Here is a 16,579-nt window from a genome sequence, read left to right as displayed (position 1 = left end):
CACGTTTCTCTCTGTATTTGCGCTCTCGTGTCTTTGTCTCAGCTGCATTCACAGATAGAAAGCTGTAGGTTTCAAAGCCTCAAATGTCAGATGTTTATATACGTGTGTGTGTGGGTGCACACATGTATGTCTATGTGCACCGTGGGGTGTTGGACTAGGTGTGACAATCAATTGGTGTCCTCCCAGGGGTCAACAGCTGCACCAAAGTGTTGGTATTCAACAGTTGGAGTATTTTAGAGAAGGAATGTGGGGGTTATTATGGGTGAGAGTAGTGGGGGGTGTGTGTTATAGGGAGTCCTTATAAATCCATATACATCAGTTAAATATGCACACACACACACACACACACACACAAAAACAACACACACACACACACACACACACACACACACACACACACACACACACACACGCACACAAATAAAATGAGGGTTACCTGTATTCCTCAAATAATGGCATTATAAAGATAAAAATACAGTTGCCAATAACTACATTAGGTCCTATAAATTGAAACTGCACCATAAGAATGTGACTGCCAAATGCAAATGTGCATGTAAATTGGATTTTTATACATTTTTATGTCTGTGCCTGTGTTATTTGGCATCACATCAAGGACTCAGAAATGAGGTTAGTGCTGTGTGTTAATGCTGCCATCTAGAGTCTCAATGTAAACAAGACAACTTCTGTTCGGAACTGTCCACCCGCTGATTAACAACCAAACTAATTCGGAGTGTGATGAAAGAGAACGGGCTTCGCCACCCATCCACTTTGGTCCTTGACAAACTATTTGGATTTCTCTTAAGACGTGTGAGCTGTGGTTTGGCAGGGTCCAGTTTAGCGGTGCCAACTCATCAGTGAGGGTGCTTACTAGTTTTTCTCACAGAGGGAATAGAGAAGTTCAATCTGCTCAGCATACTCGAACCCTGGCCTGTGGGGAAAGGAAAGAACCGCAATGTTAAAACTGCACCTGCCTCATAATGACATCCATACATTTTTTATTTACTTTAAAAAAAGATAGTTCCGTCAGAACAGACCATGCACTCTTCTCCATTATATTCCCATTTTGTAATTTAATTAAGTTGTCCAATGTAAAGACCATATCCATCCATTGTTCACAAACAAACCCCTCGTCTGCGCAGTGATCTCACCGTCCAGGTGTCTCCAGTATCAGAGGGATGTTGTCCAGCCTGGGCTCATTGACAATGTCTCGGAAAGCAGAGATTCCGATGTGACCTTTGCCAATGTCTTCATGGCGATCGAGGTGACAGCCTAGTTTACCTGCAAAAAAAAGAAAAAAAAGAAAAAAAGAAACTAAAAAAGTCAGAAAGGACAGTGAGAGTTAACAAAGCAGAGTTGAATTCACAACAGTCACAAAAGTTCGTCCAACTCAATGAACTTATCTATCTATCTATCTATCTATCTATCTATCTATCTATCTATCTATCTATCTATCTATCTATCTATCTATCTATCTAACTATCTATCTATCTGATTGTTATGACTGCGGTCATATTTTTTCTTTAGCCTGCTGTGTGTGCTCTGTGTTTTTTCTCGTTTTCAATTTCCCATGCAAATAGGTGTGTGACATAACCGGGAGAGAATTGGTGGAAAGCTTTCATGCCCAAACCCGTGACTGGCTGCAGCTGGGGAACCACCTGATCTATAAGGAGCCAAGATGGCAGCCGTCTGTTTGCAGCAGGAATTTCCTCATCCTCCATCTCCCAACTGGCCACACTTTTGCTTCATTCAACCTTGTTTTAGATTAGGTACTGTTTCTTTTGAGTAGTAAGGGTGGACTGCCAGGTGTGTTAATCCTGTTTTATTAGTTAGGGAGGTAAGTCTTTTGTCATTCTTTTTGCCATTTTGTTTGTTAAAGTTAATTTCTTATCTCCTAGATGGAATTGTTCGTTGGTCATTTTGGTGGCCTTGTATAATTTACCTATATCTATATTTTCTATTTAATGTAAAATAAATGTTTTCTGATATTCAAACAAATAATTGTTTGTGGCTACTTGGGAGATGGGGAAGATGGGGCCTTTTCATGTTGTGTCCTAGGCACCCCTAGACTGGGGTGTAACTGATATTTGTGTGAGAAAGTCCTGGCTGTACCTTTGGAGTCATTGAGATGGATGGCTTTAAGATAGTGGAGCCCCACTTCCTGATCAAACTCATCAAGCATGGCCTTCACTCCTCCCTCCGCAGCCACGTCATATCCTACCAAGACATGAAACAACACTTCAGCACAAGAACAAACACTCGCAGCCCTAATGGCAGTATTAATATTTTAAGGCTTAGATATAAAAAGCAGATTATAGGTTTATACCATGAAGTTGAAGCAAACTACGAACTATTTTCGATTTTTGATTGCCCTTGATTTTGTGGGCCAAAAAGATTAACGTCAGGTATCACTCACCTGCTGCGTAGGCGTGGCAGGTGTCCAGACACACTCCTACTCTGGTCTGGTCTCTCACTTTGTCTATGATGCCCTTTAGCTCAGAGAACTTCCCACCCACCGTACTGCCCTGACCGCTCATGTTCTCCAACACTGACCACATGGGGGCAAAGAAAAGAAGGCACTATCAGTCCGACACACCAATTCAACTCCAATACTCCTCATTCCCCCCCGCACACAACACCTGACGCACGTCCAAAATTGGGTTTGGCTGACGTTCATTCCTAAAACATAGCCTGGGGCCAGTTGTGCTACTGCTTCACTGTTTCTGCAGGCATTCCACTGCAGTGTATTCTTGTCACACCAGCGGCATTTAGGGTATGCGAGTCAAAAGGACTGTGGTCATTGTCCTGAATCACAAGTAATGCAACACCGGTGTCAAGCCTGCAGTCACTTATGCAAATTGTAAGTTACGTTTTAACAAAGAAGTCAGTCTGAGGTCAAATGGTTCTGTTGGACATGGTGACGTGCCTAATTTGTTTGGATAAGTGACTTGTGGTAGTAAAATATGAATCCTCCCAAATGGGGTCAAGAACATTATAAAGTCCAATTTTCTTAATCACATGCAAAGGGATTAACCCACCAATTGTGATTTCAATCAAATTTTATTTAAATTTGTGTTCACTGGATTTGACTGCTGAATTATCATGCTGTGCTGAGATTCAAATACTCAAAGCATAGTCTTGCAGTAAATTTGTATTTCAGTGAAGCTCATAATGTTCTGTGCTCGACAAGGCCATCAACAGGTACGGATAAAAATCACTGTTAGGGCTGTAGTTTGTTAGCCTGGTCCTAAAAACTTCCTTTACCGTCAGTGTTGGTGAGGTTCTCTACTGTTGATCTTTGCTAAAGCAGTTTTCATGTGTTTAGCATATATCATTGTGGTTTTCTGACTTATTTCCCTTGCCACATGACACCAATTTGCAGTTTTTACAGTTGATGCACTAGCACCAGCGACTATCTGGCCTCATAACCTCGAAGTTCCTGTCTTTCTTGGAAACTAATTTTTTATAAAAAGTGATTATAAGACCTTTGTTAAAGCTGACCCACACTGCTAATTCAACTGAATAGCCTTGTTGGGAGTTATCTGCCTTTGTAATAATGGTTTACAGTAGTCCCTCCATGAATTGCAGAGGCATCAGTCTCAAACACAGCAAAATTATGTAAGAAAAAGCATGGACCAGTGGTCGCAGATTGACCCTCATCACAAAACCAAGTACATTTAACCAGATGTTTTGAATGCTACAAATATGAACCACACTTAATCTAGATATTATGAGCTTCATCAGAAAGGCATTTGTTGTGGGGCTACTGTATAGCACTGGGAGTTTTTGTTATTTCCATTATGTTATGTCCAGCCCCTGTACCTGTAACCACAGCAGGTGTTTGCTGGTGAGCATGATTAATAGCTCCTGCTATCTTCGCCACACACTGCTCAGTGGTGATGGAGCCCAGGGAGGAACCAGGGTGGAAGTTGTAGAGGTTGAGGCCCAGGAGGCTGCAGCGGCTGAGCTCATCCACCAGCATAGCCTGGCTCTTCTCAAACACATCTGGGTGCAACATGGTGCACAAAACAGAAGAGGTTGTCGAAGAGAGAGGAGACACTGTTGAAAATATTAAATAACTAAACAAAACCAGGCCAGGTAACTGATGATTGTGAGGGAGCAAGGGATAGTTGGAGACATGACATCTATTGGTTTCTGACAAACCCTCTTTAGGAGATCCACAGTTCATCAGGTAGGACCCATGAGGCAGGATGTGAGCTGGGTTATACTCCTGTAGGGAACATTGCTCCCGAAACTTGGCTGCAGCTGTCTGGTCCAGGGCAGGCCTCTTCCATGACCGTTGGGAGCCCAGAAACAGAGCGAAACTGCTGCCACCCATTTCTGTGCAGGACCCCACTGCTTTCCATATCCCACCTGGGGACATATAAAAGAGACAGCACAATAAATATTGAGTGTGGGTTTTAATTACTCAAGGAGAGTTTAATAAGATCGCATTACCTTGAATGCCAACATGAGCTCCAATGTATTTGTTATTCCCGCGGTTCTTCCTCCTCCGGTCTCCTCTCTCCTCAGCCTCCTCCTCATTACCATCTCTGTGCTTTTCTCCTCCCAAAGCCTCCTCGGATGTCCTTTTCCTTGCTCCTCTCTTTTTCGGACCCATGCTATGCAACAGATATGAGCGGCGCTTTTGAATATGCTAATTTCTGCAAATGGCTGTTAAGACTTTAGTGACAAACTTAAAGTTTGCATTTGGGAGGGATGTTAACCTACGAAGCATGAACGGTGGTGATAAGCTTGACTGTCAAAAGTTTATGAAGGTCAAAATGCGTCTTTTATGCATCCCTCCCTATAGGAGCCAGCCAGTCAGAGGGCTTCCACGCAGCTGCCACAAGCTGGCCATTGGAGACGCTTCATGCTGAGCAGCAAAATGGCCGCCCGTCAACCGACTGACTACACAGCGCTTTGAAATTTAAATTCTTCTGCACATTAGGGTTTACACTATTACAGTGTTAGTACTTAATTACATCCAGTAGCTTATTGCGTGTGTATTCTCATCATCTGCCACTTACTTGACTGTTCGCTCAGGCGTCGCTGTTCTTGTAGCCTCGACGAATGCCTCAAAAAGCTAAAAAAGAAAATCGCACTAAAGCACTTTCGCTAAGCTAGCTAGCACGCTAGCTTTTCTTCATATGTGATTCCAGAGGTGAGTAACGTTCGCTGGAGATGTGATAACTATTTCTCAGCCTTGTAACATTTCATAATTTGTATGCATGCAAAATGGCTGCAACATATTTGTTAATGAAATGCCATTCCACTGCGCTTGCTAGCTAACGCCGTTAGCCTGGCTACTTGTAGCTTCTGTCAGTAGCTACGTTAGCTAGCTAATATTCGATAGCATTAGCTAGCAGTGTTGTAGCTGTATCTGTGGTTGTGCATTAGCAGTGGCAAATATGTGGCTCAATGCTCGGTGTGTACACAGAACAGAGTAGTTAACGTTACCTAGCTTACGTTGTTTGAAAGCTGGTCGATCTCGCTAACAGTAACGTAGCTAGTAACATAATCTGCGTGCTGTTTATATTATAAAGCAGCATATGAGCCAAACCACTCCTTAATGTTAGCCATCGACGACATATTTTACCAGCAGCTGCTGTTAAACTTGTCGCCTGTATAGACATATAATTAACGTGAATGTTACAGGGGTGAAGGTGGTTGGATATATACGCTAACCCGTTTATGCACGGTCCAATTTAAGCGACTTTAATCACCTGTGTGTCTTCCATTTTTAGCATAAGAAAGCTCAGATCTTCTAACTTAGTTAGCTAATGTTGTAGCGTTAACTAGCTAAATGCGGATGAGCTTGTGATAACGTCGACAGGACAACACATTTATGGTAACATTAGCTGGTGTAGTTTACATTCGTGATTTGAAGAGCGGAGTGCAGACCTGACAGCTTGTAATAACATAATAAGCAGGTCTGGCTTTCTGATGCACCAGGCCTGAGATCAGAAATGCTTCAGGAAGGATGTCGGGTTCGTTGTCTGTGAATCAAGGAATCCTGCCTGCTGGAACTGTTATGGCACTGAGCAAAAACGAAACCAACTAAAAACAGACACCGTCAGGGCCTAGCAATTCAGTAAGTTTATGCATTTAAACCGTCTGTTCTCTAAGTTTTTCAACATTGTGATATGCGTTTGGATACCCTGTGGGATTTCGGTTATTGCCATATTCTAATATACTGGTGTATTAAATGTGTGCTTCCTTGCAACAGTAGAGTAACAACATTTTCTAAGCCTATTATATTGTTAAAGCTAAGTAAAATTATCAGTGGATCATGCCTTTACCGTTTTGACCATTATATATACAGTATTAATGGTTTTCTTTAGAAAACAATCAAATAATAATTTTCTATAAAGTTGAGCTGGGCAATAGATCTATTATATTGTGATGTGACACTAGATATCGTCTTAGATTTTGAATATCGTAATATCATGATATGGCACAAGTGTTGTCTGTTCCTGGTTTTAAACTCTACAGTAAAGTAAAGTTATTATTTGCCTTTACCCACTTAGTTATTATATCCACATTACTGATGATTATTTATCAAAACTCTCATTGTGTATATACTTTGTGAAAGCGGCAATAGTTAACACTCTAATTTTGTCACAATATTGATATCGAGATATTTGGTAAAATATATTGTGATATTAACTTTCTCCATATTGCCCAGCCCTACTATAAAGCATCAACATCTAACTCTAAAATAGCACTACAGTTTATCAATATTTATCCACATTGAGGTATCTAATCATAAATATTTTGTTAGTTGGATTTGTCCATGTCAGCCTGCTCTATGTTCTTATGTTGGGCATCCTAATGACAATGCATTATTTTGTGTTGTAGTATTGCACACGTTTCTTGTCTAACAGCTGTTAAAGCAACACTCCATTTTATAAAACTTCAGTTGGTCATTTGTAATGGTTTCCATAGCCTCATACAGACTCAGTCAGTCTGCTGACACTATTAGTTAGCTAACTAAATCAAGCTCTTTGTAAACCGTCTAAATTGGTTGAAACTAGGACTGGGCAATATATCGATTTTGTGAAATGAGACTAGATAATGTCTTAGATTTTGGATATCATAATATGGCATAAGTGTTGTCTTCCTGGTTTTAAAGGCTGCATTACAGTTACATGATCAGCTTACAGTATGCATATCATAGGGATAATTGCTTGTTTGTTGTCCATATGTCCAGCAGTATATTTAGCTCTAGCACCTGATAGCTGCTTTATCCAATCAAGTATGCAGTCCATTGTAGCTTACACACATGGATGGAGGCTCACATGGCCATGAGCCACACTGCCACTGTTATGTTGTCTTTTTCCCTTGATTCTTGCTGCAGTCATCATTAACTATTGGTCAGTGTTTTTTGAGCAGTGATTTGAAAAAAAAAGAGCCACTGGCTATACAAAGGAAGCACTCGGTGACTTGAAAATGGTGACTGTGACTACATTTTTGGATACCCTTCTTTTTCCTCTAGAAGAAAGGAGTATCAGGACAGGAGCAGTAGTTCATGGAAGACAAGAAAAGGAAAAAAGACGACAAAAGGAAAAGGGAAGCCTCTCAGAAGGTGAGCATATTTAAAGTTACTTGCAAGCTCCTCCATATGGGTTGGACACCATTGAACAACATTTGTGGTCAACAGCAGTTTGAGCTTTAAAAACAGCCTTAAATGTTCTTATTGGCGTGCTATTTCTGCTTATTTGGGGTTGTGTAATTTTTGGAATGAGTTAGGAATATACTGTATTCATATCTGAATACAGCATTTTACATTTACATCAAAATATGGTGATTCCATTACACTCATGAAATAACTTATTTTGGATGTTAATTTTAGTTTAAGCACAAACCATGTGCGTAGGTAAACCTTGATGTGTGGATGAGAACTTTTAAAACAACTTAACATTAAAAAATACTTGATCTAGGGTCTCGACTAACTCGCTCCTACTGGAGGCACACACAACAACATTTATAATTGTTTGGTGGAACCGAATAGATTAATTGATGTTGAACTACTGTTGTATGTGCTTTTTGTAATAAATGTTGTCCTTAAAGTGTGCCACTGTCTTATACAGGTTGTATAGATCTCATTCACATCCTTATCCAATCATATATTGGTTTATGACAATATTTTTTAAACAATAGTTTGCGATGAACACAATTCTGAAAGATTTCATTGACCCAGGAGGAATTTTAGGTTGCACTGTTCTGAAAATATGAAATGGAACTAATTGGAAGAAGACTAAATCATGATCGTCAACATTGTTTTGATTTTGTCAGTGTTACGAGAATACTGTTTCAGACATGGGGTGAGGGGGGAATGTTTTCTTTATCTAACCACAATCACAGTTTTATAGTTATGAATCTCTTCTTGATGTTGTCTCCTGAATAAAATGTATTTTATGTTGTCCTCACTTTGATGCTTTTTAAAGAATGATTTTTAGTAACTAATGTGTTTCTTCTCATCATTTTAGGTCACAGAACAAAAAAACAAAGGTAAGCAGCATAGTGATGTACTTTATGTGTGTATGTTTGGATATAGATGTCAGGTGTTTCCTATGTTCACCAAAAGTTCCTGTATCTGTCTTCTGACATTTGATCTTTTATTTTTAAGTTGTATTCTTATTCTTAATTGTCTTTTGCAATATTTGCTTGTTTTAGTTTAAAAAAATAAATGCAAAACCTCTGTATCAGGGAATTCTTTTTTAGCATCTTCCCTTTCCTTATCTGGTTCATACCAAAATATGGTTAGTGCTTACATTTACAGGAAGTGAATTGTGCACTGTTCTTATTATTTAACCAAGATGTACTTGTTTTAAATTATGCTTAATTTCATCCCCTCTGTTTCTCTCCCTGCCTTGGTCATCCATCAGTGCCAGACTTGACCAAGCCGGCATCTGCCCAGTCTCCTGTCACTCAGAGCAGCTCTGCCTCCCCCAGCCCTGGACCCACCCCCTCTGCCTCCCCATCCCCAGCCACCTTGGGCCCTGGCAGTGCTGCCACCCCGTCACAGGGCGGCAACAATGCCAAGCGCCTGGCGGTGGCCAACGGACAGCCCACCTCCACCACCATTTCTTCCTCCACCGCTGGCGCCCTCAGTGCTGCCGGAAACGGCAGTACAAGTAGCGGAGGCGGTGCCCAGGCGCCTCAGCAGCAACCGCGCTACATGCCGAGAGAAGTGCCGCCGCGATTCCGCTGCCAGCAGGACCATAAAGTGCTACTGAAGAGGGGTCAGCCGCCATTGTCCTCCATGCTGCTGGGAGGGGGAGGAGGAGGAGGAGGAGGAGGAGGAGGAGGGGATGGCCCCAATGCAAACATGGCTGTTGTCTCAGGTAAGTGTTAGAAATGCTGTATGCCACATAAAGAGCTGATCCATTATATGTAAAAATTATTTAGATAATTTCTTTCTTCCTTTTGACCCCTAAAGTTTCTCTCTGTGGGATTTGCTTTTTCAGATTCTGGTGCAGCTGCCTCCTCATTGGCCCTCACCTCATCATCAGTTGCTGCTTCTACTACTACTTCTAATTATGCAAATTCCATGTGGGGGGTGAGCTCAGGCAGCCAGGCCTCCTCTCAGGGCAGGGAGAAGGTGATCGTTGATGGCAACGACCTGGAGGAATGGCCTAGCATCGCTGGCAGTGATGGAGGAGGAGCTTCTTTCACCGGGGCTGGAGGGGGCAGCAGCAACAACGGAATGCCTGTGAACAGCATTAGTGCCTCTGGCAACCAATCCTCACCCACTTCCTCGTTCTCTTTGCCCAATGAATGTATGCAGTCGTCCAACGGTGTGGCGTGGGGGATGGCTGCCTCCCAGGGTCATCTTGGAGGAGGGAATGCGGTAGCTGCAGCTGGGCCTCTGCTACAACAGCCCTCCTCACTTTCCAAAGCCTCCGCTGTGCCAGGGAGCCATGACGCCAGTGGCCCCGTCGAAGGCAGCAGTGGGATTCCAGGTGCCAACTTCAATCCAAATGCCAACCCTTCGGCCTGGCCTGCCCTGGTGCAGCAGGATGGGCCCGCTGCTGCAGGGGAGGGAGGTCCATCTTCCTTCCATCACCAGGGCCCTGTAGGGTCTTTGTCTGCCAACAACTCCGCTTCCCTGGGCCTGGGACTGGGAGGCGCGGCAGTCGGGGTGCTGGGGGGTCACCCACCTTTATCTGTGAATCAATCAAGCACCCATCAGCGGCAACTTCACCAAATGCAATCACGAGACAGAGAGATGGGAGGGGGGAAGTGGGACAGCGAATCAGCGGGACCAAAAATCGCAGGGGGGGAAGGAATTGGGGGAGGAATGGACCGTGGTGTTGGAGGAGGCGAGATGAGTGTGGGAGACCACAGCCTCACCTCCTCATGGAGAGGCCAGTCTTCTTACCCTGCAGCTAACTCCAAAACGGGTGCCTCAAGAACTGATGGATGGGAGGGTGGAGCAGGTGGCACAGGGGGATTCGGAGCTGCTGAAGGAGATAATGGGACATCTGGTTGGGGGTATCAGAGTTCCACTACTGGGGTTAATGCTTGGGGCAGTGCTGGAACTGGGGCAAACAGTAGTCAAACCTCCGGGGTATCTCAGGGAGGGTGGGGGTCATCAGGAGTAGGAGGGGAGAGAGGGGTTTCTGGTGTTGATTGGGGTGGGAGCTCCACCAGTACTGGTGGAGCTAATCCAGGAGGTGATGGAATTGGTGGAGCCTGCAGCAGTAACAGCAGCAGTAGTGGGGGCAGCACAGCTGGCAACCCCCCTGCCACCTCATCCTCTTCCTCAACAGCCACCACTACAACCAGAGCTTGGGACAATCAGAAGGGGGAGAGTGAAACAGGGGAATGGGGTGGGGGAGTAGACAGACAGGGAGCACAGGGAGGATCCTCATCCAGTGGTGGAAATTCCAGAAACGGGAGCAGGTCTAACAGTAGTCACAGTCGTCCTCCTCCCCGCTCTGCACCTAACGCTGAAGCTGCCTTACAGAACCTGCTTAGCCGGTCTGATTTGGACCCTCGGGTCCTGTCCAACACAGGCTGGGGCCAAACTCAGATCCGACAAAACACGTCCTGGGAGTTTGAAGAACATGGAGGACAGATTAAAGGTGGATCGTCATCAACTACATCGAAACACGCATCTTCTCTTGGTGGTTCTTCTCAGTATTCTGGAGGACCCAGAACTCTAATGACTGATTCTATGGGTCCAGGGGTCAATCCTTCCCTGGTTCCATCTGCTGGGTCCCCCGGAGAGGGCTGGGAAAGCAGCAGCAACAGTAGCAGTAGTGGGGCCTCTCTGTCTGGGAGAGCCCCACCACCGTCAGGCCCCAACATGAGGAATCTTGGCGTCTCACAATCTGGGCCAGTGAACACAACGGGACCTGGTATAGGGTCAGGGGCAATGCCAGGACATAGCCAGCAGGGGAAGGCTACAGGCTGGGGTGGAGGAGGGATGGGGTCTGGGGATGGCCAGCAGGCCAAGGGCTGGGGGAATGAGGAATGGAGAGACAGTAGTAGAGGAGGAAATGGAGGAGGATGGGGTGATCTTGGGCAACAGGGAGACCCAGTGAGTGGAGGCTGGGGAGGAAATAAGGAGGAGAAAGGGACAGGGGGGTGGAAAGAAATGGGAGGGAATGGAGGAGGGAGTGGGTGGGGATCAGGACAGAAGGCTGGGGCAGGTAGGGATTGGGGAGAGCAACAGTCTAAATCAAATAGCGGAGGAGGGGGATGGGAGAATGAGAGGAAGAATGGAGGAGGAAACTCAGGTGGGGATTCAGGTGTGGGTAGTTGGGGTAGCTGGGATGATGGTGCTCCTCGGAGAACCTGGGGAGCAGGGGGCACAGGGGGAGGAGGGAGTGGAGGAGGGGGGGTGGGTGTTGCTGGGGGCATGGGGTCCAAACCCCATCAAAGTTGGAGTGGAGGAAACAAAATGCACCAGATGCCAAACAGCCAGCCGGGCTCCATCACAGGCCCACCGGCACAACTGCAACAATCGCAGCCCCGCAATCAGCATCCACAGCGACAGCAAGCGTTGGACCAAGGGGCTACGCAAGGAGGCGGGGGGAGGAAACCAATCTCTCAAGCCCAGAATCAGAACCAAAGCTCAGGCTGGACCTCGGGGCCCATCCCCGGTGGCTCTACAGGGGGTGGAAGCACTTCTGAACCCAGCGGCTGGGAGGAACCCTCACCGCAGTCTATAAGCAGGAAGAACGAGATAGATGATGGAACATCAGCATGGGGAGACCCAACCCATTACAACTACAAGCCGGTCAACCTGTGGGATAAGAACAGCGCCCCTGCTGGGCAGCAGCCGCATGACCAGCCTCAGCCTCAGGCTCAACAACAGCAACCACAGGCACCTCCGATACAGCAGCAGCCTAGCAGGCAGGCCGCAGGGCTAGGAGGTAACAGAGACTTCAACACTGGCCATGGACCTGGAAAAACTTCAGCTATAGGTAAGACACCACAAACTGTGAACTTGACCATAGTACAGTGATTTTGAAATTGTCATAAAGGGAAAAATTATTTCATGTGTTGCTTAAAGGGGACCTATTCTATGTATATATTTTAAGGTTAATACTACGGCTGCACGATTAATCTAATCGCAATCGCGATGTCACTCTGTACGATTACATAACCGCAACATTTTTGCGGTTTGAGTAAACAAATATTAGTATTAATTTAATAAATTAAAAAAAAAATGAAGTTATTTAAAAAAGTATTGCACTTTTTTGTTTATGTATTTCTTCTCATGCTTGTTTGACTTTGTTTTCAAGTAAAAAAAATACACATTTCAAAATTTTACTAGCTTATTTTCTGCATTTTCCTTGATAATTAAGTAAACTTATGAAACCATTATATCCTAATCGCAGCATTGTCAATCGCAATATGACTTTTTCTCCAAATCGTGCAGCCCTAGTTAACACGTGTATTTTGTGTTTCTACTAGAACGCATGTTCTCATACTGCCCATGGCCGATGCACCTGTATTTACCCTCCATATGAGACGCTCTGTTGGAGTGCCTGTCTCTTTAAGCCCCCCTCCTGAAAAAGCCCAGTCTGCTCTGATTTCCATATCAGCGCTCCTGTTGTTGCTGTCTCCGTATAGTCGGTGGCTTCAACGGAGTATACAGCAGGACTTTGTACCATGCAAACACCAATAAAGGCTTTTGAACCCAATACTACCCAACCGGATGCGTTTCAACAGTAATGTGACCTGAAATTGGGGAGAAATTAACATCGGTAGCTGAGATTACAGCTTCTCTGGCGTTTGCTGTAGCTACGGTACTTGTGGCAATAAACACTGCAGTAATGTTACCCCCCCCAAAAGCAGATGACCAATCATAGCAAACCAGTAGAAAAAAAACCGTTGAAAGTGGAGCATTCAGAACACTGGGAAATCTGAGGTTTTAGCTCAGGGATTTGATTTCCTTGTATGACGTTAACCTCATTATTTGAATCTTTGGCCACGTTTAACATTCAAATTTGACATTGTAACATTATAGATATGAGAGAAAATATGGAAAAGCTAATAGGTTCCATTTAATAAAGTTCATTGAGAAAAGATGTCCTAAATAGCAAACCTATTTTATTGACTTTTCTTTTTTTACACGCTTTCAGAAGAACTTTCAACTTGTATTATAAGCTACAATTTTGTTAAAACATTTTGTTTACATAAGCATTTACAGAGGATGTAAGGTTTAGAACTGCAGTTCATCATATGGTAGTATATATCGTATTTATAGGTTTTAGCCAGCGGCAAAGGAATATCACGAGCGCCGAAACGTCTGATTTTCAGCAGCCAGCCTCCCTCTCAGCCACAGACACTCCTAGGGCTGGGCGATATAGCCTAAAAAAAAAAATAATATCCCTACCATTGTTTTTTGGGATGACAAAATGATATAATTAAGCTATATATTCAACAACAAAACGGATGCGTGAGATAAAGCTGTTTTCACACATACAGGTAATTCACTTCTCGTTCTTCGTTTAAAAGTTCAAATCATTTTGACTTTACTCGCGCAACCTATTTTCACCTGTTGCTGAGTAATGTACATTAACATCCCATGGTCTCATAAATGTAGCATACCTGTAGCAAGCTCCTTCGTAGTAACTAGCGGTAAAAAAATCTTTTTTGAAGAGGAGCTCCGTGCTACAGAGCGCCAATTGCTAGTTGTTTAAGCCGCTACAGACCTCTGTCACAGCTCAGCCGTATCAGTGACATTTAGTAGATGTGCTGTTCGGAACTACGGGAGCCCAGAAGGGCGCGTCGGTGAATGTTAAGGAGAAAACTGATTTTCATTTAAACTGATTTTCATTTAAACAACTAGACATTTGAGTTAATCGATAAAATCAATTTATCGCCCAGCACTAGTCACTACGGTATATACACATGCAGCGGGTGCTGATTTGACTGGATCTGAACGCTCCGCTGTATAGTGCTAATGGTATCTCCGTTTGCAGAGTCGGACTGTACCAGACTCTGGTTTGTTTTAACACCTGATGCGAGCTGTACGTTAGAACGCATGAAAACCAAATTTTCGAGTGCTTTGGCGGCATTGCCCTGGCTCCCTGAATAAGCTGCAGAGACGTCGTCTCGCTCCGCCTCTCTGCTGAGCCCCGTTCATGTTACAGCAGCAGTTGAACTCTATTTCACACTATGATGGTTACATTTGCAATTAATCTGCGGTTCACATGCATGCTGAACTGTAGGGGAGGTCCGTTACACTACTGTAGGCCTGTAGGCTATTCAACATCACTCAAAATTTTTTGATCAATGTTTAAAAATAGAATAAATTATTGTTACCAGCCACCAGAATTTTGCATTTTCCTTGACATAAATTAAGACGTTTTCACCTTATATTTGTGCCTGAAAATTATTAGAATGCAGGAAATGAAGTCTTCGAAGCTCAAAATTTCCCGGGGCACGACCACCAGACCCCCCACTTCATATGGCCAGGAAAAACCCTGACATGTGAATTGGAGTTTGTTTCTGAATCAGCTGAGACAGTTTGGCAGCCCAAGGTTTTGAAGCATTTTGACAAATGTTCTTTATCAGCTGTCTGTGGAAAATCACAAAGAAGTTAACAACTCAAAAATGCATTACTACAAACGCAGCGGTTACAGGAAAGGTTGATCTGCTGTTCATAGATTAGGATGGACGTTTAGCTTATCAAAATGAAAACTGAGTCACGAGATCAGCCAGCCACCTGCTTGCTATCTCTGCACTTTCATCTCAAAACCACATTATCATGACTCAGCTACAGTACTGTAGCTTCAGTGGGTGCTCTGAGTACAGCTGAGGTAAAACACATTTTCTGTCAGTGAATATTTCTGGGTAATACTGTGACTGCAGAGAAGATGCTTTGATTTTGATATGCATTTTGGATCAATGTCAAGCCAATAACCCATCAAAAAAGTACATGTGAGGAAGAGAGTTCCATAGCCTTTTGTTGCTAACCCCTGTAAACATGCACAGACTAGACGTAGATTACTACGTAAACAAAACACAGCTCAGTCTGCGTGTGCAGAGTCTAGACGTTGGACTGGAATTGAAGAGAAACAATTGTGTCCTTACATAAAGGTTCTCTACCAGTTTGCTCCATCTTGACCTGTGTTGTCCTCGTGTGTCTGCAGGTCCATCAGGTTGGAGTGGCACTTCTCCATCTAGTCCTTCAGTAGACACTGGCACGGCAGCTTGGGGAAAGACTACTGATGCACCTACTGGCTGGGGAGAGCCTGATGATGCTGGAGGGAAGACAACAGGCTGGGGAAACCCTTCTCCCATCCCCACCAAATCTGGTTAGAAAATCAAATAAAAACTAAAGCATATGAGGTGAAAACACCTTGAAATGAATTTGAATGGCATTTAGTATTACTTTTTTTTTTTTTTCACCTACAGGTTCAAAGTCTATGCAAGATGGCTGGGGGGACAAAGAGGGCTCTGTGGCTGCCTCGCGTCACTCAAGCTGGGAGGAGGAGGAGGAGGGTGGCGGCGGTGGCATGTGGAACAGCGCCGGCTCCCAGGGAAGCAGCTCGTCTTGGGGACAGGGAAGCAATGGGGGCTGGGGACAGAACCACACTGGGAAGAAGCCCAGCAACAAGGTGGGTGGTGAAAATAATTCTTGATAAAGGAAAAGCATAAAAAATTAAAGATGTATTCCAAAAAACAAAAGGGACAAAAACACTTTGGGACCTGCAACCTTCATGTTGGTAAATAATTCTTAAAGGGATAGTTCAGTTTTTAGAATTATGAAGTATAGTCCAATTAAGGCATGGATGTATTTTATGTCACTATTTAGCCACTATACCATCTCGTAGACACAAGATGAACTAAGTAGAAGTGGAAGGTAGCTGATTTTATGAATTTGACCCACTCTGGGAAAATATCTTCCACTGGTTTTGTATGGCAAGCTTATTGTATTAAATCTAAATTATAATGTATCTGTTAAAACCCTTGTAGAACTTGTGTAATCATTGTCTGCTGACTTTGTATTTGTCTCTAAGGGTCCACTGAAAGCTGGTGGAGGAGACTCGTGGATGAGCCCCATCAACAGACAGTTCTCCAACATGGGGCTGCTGGTAAGACAACACATTTT

The 16,579-nt window shown here is 44.0% G+C and overlaps 2 protein-coding genes across 8 annotated transcripts in view; one reads left to right on the top strand and one right to left on the bottom strand.

Moving 5' to 3' along the window:
• Positions 1-548: 548 nt before the first annotated feature.
• Positions 549-4,771, bottom strand: si:ch211-141o9.10 (probable endonuclease 4). Its single transcript, XM_039787874.1, has 7 exons — positions 4,456-4,771; positions 4,162-4,371; positions 3,820-4,002; positions 2,414-2,545; positions 2,110-2,214; positions 1,149-1,278; positions 549-928 (listed from the first exon to the last, which is right to left on the bottom strand). Exons 1-7 carry the CDS (start codon positions 4,616-4,618, stop codon positions 868-870), a joined length of 984 nt encoding a protein of 327 aa, XP_039643808.1. The 5' UTR covers positions 4,619-4,771; the 3' UTR covers positions 549-867.
• A 97-nt stretch (positions 4,772-4,868) lies between these two features.
• Positions 4,869-16,579, top strand: part of tnrc6b (trinucleotide repeat containing adaptor 6B) — a 29,315-nt gene continuing 17,604 nt past the window's right edge. For 2 of the 7 annotated variants that reach the window (XM_039787872.1, XM_039787866.1), the window contains exons 1-9: positions 4,869-5,161; positions 5,953-6,091; positions 7,496-7,585; positions 8,490-8,511; positions 8,889-9,347; positions 9,471-12,437; positions 15,618-15,782; positions 15,883-16,085; positions 16,488-16,562. In XM_039787872.1, the coding sequence (XP_039643806.1) occupies positions 7,529-7,585; positions 8,490-8,511; positions 8,889-9,347; positions 9,471-12,437; positions 15,618-15,782; positions 15,883-16,085; positions 16,488-16,562 (3,948 nt within the window). In that variant the 5' untranslated portion in view covers positions 4,869-5,161; positions 5,953-6,091; positions 7,496-7,528. Of the gene's footprint in view, positions 5,162-5,930; positions 6,092-7,495; positions 7,586-8,489; positions 8,512-8,888; positions 9,348-9,470; positions 12,438-15,617; positions 15,783-15,882; positions 16,086-16,487; positions 16,563-16,579 lie in introns of all 7 variants that reach the window. The other 5 variants (XM_039787870.1, XM_039787868.1, XM_039787873.1 and 2 more) reach the window with 5 other exon arrangements.

The sequence above is a fragment of the Perca fluviatilis genome, chromosome 21 (assembly GCF_010015445.1).
Source record: "Perca fluviatilis chromosome 21, GENO_Pfluv_1.0, whole genome shotgun sequence".
NCBI lineage: Eukaryota > Metazoa > Chordata > Actinopteri > Perciformes > Percidae > Perca > Perca fluviatilis.
The sequence above is the reverse complement of the archived record's forward strand: the minus strand, read 5'-3'. Positions and strand labels throughout refer to the sequence as shown.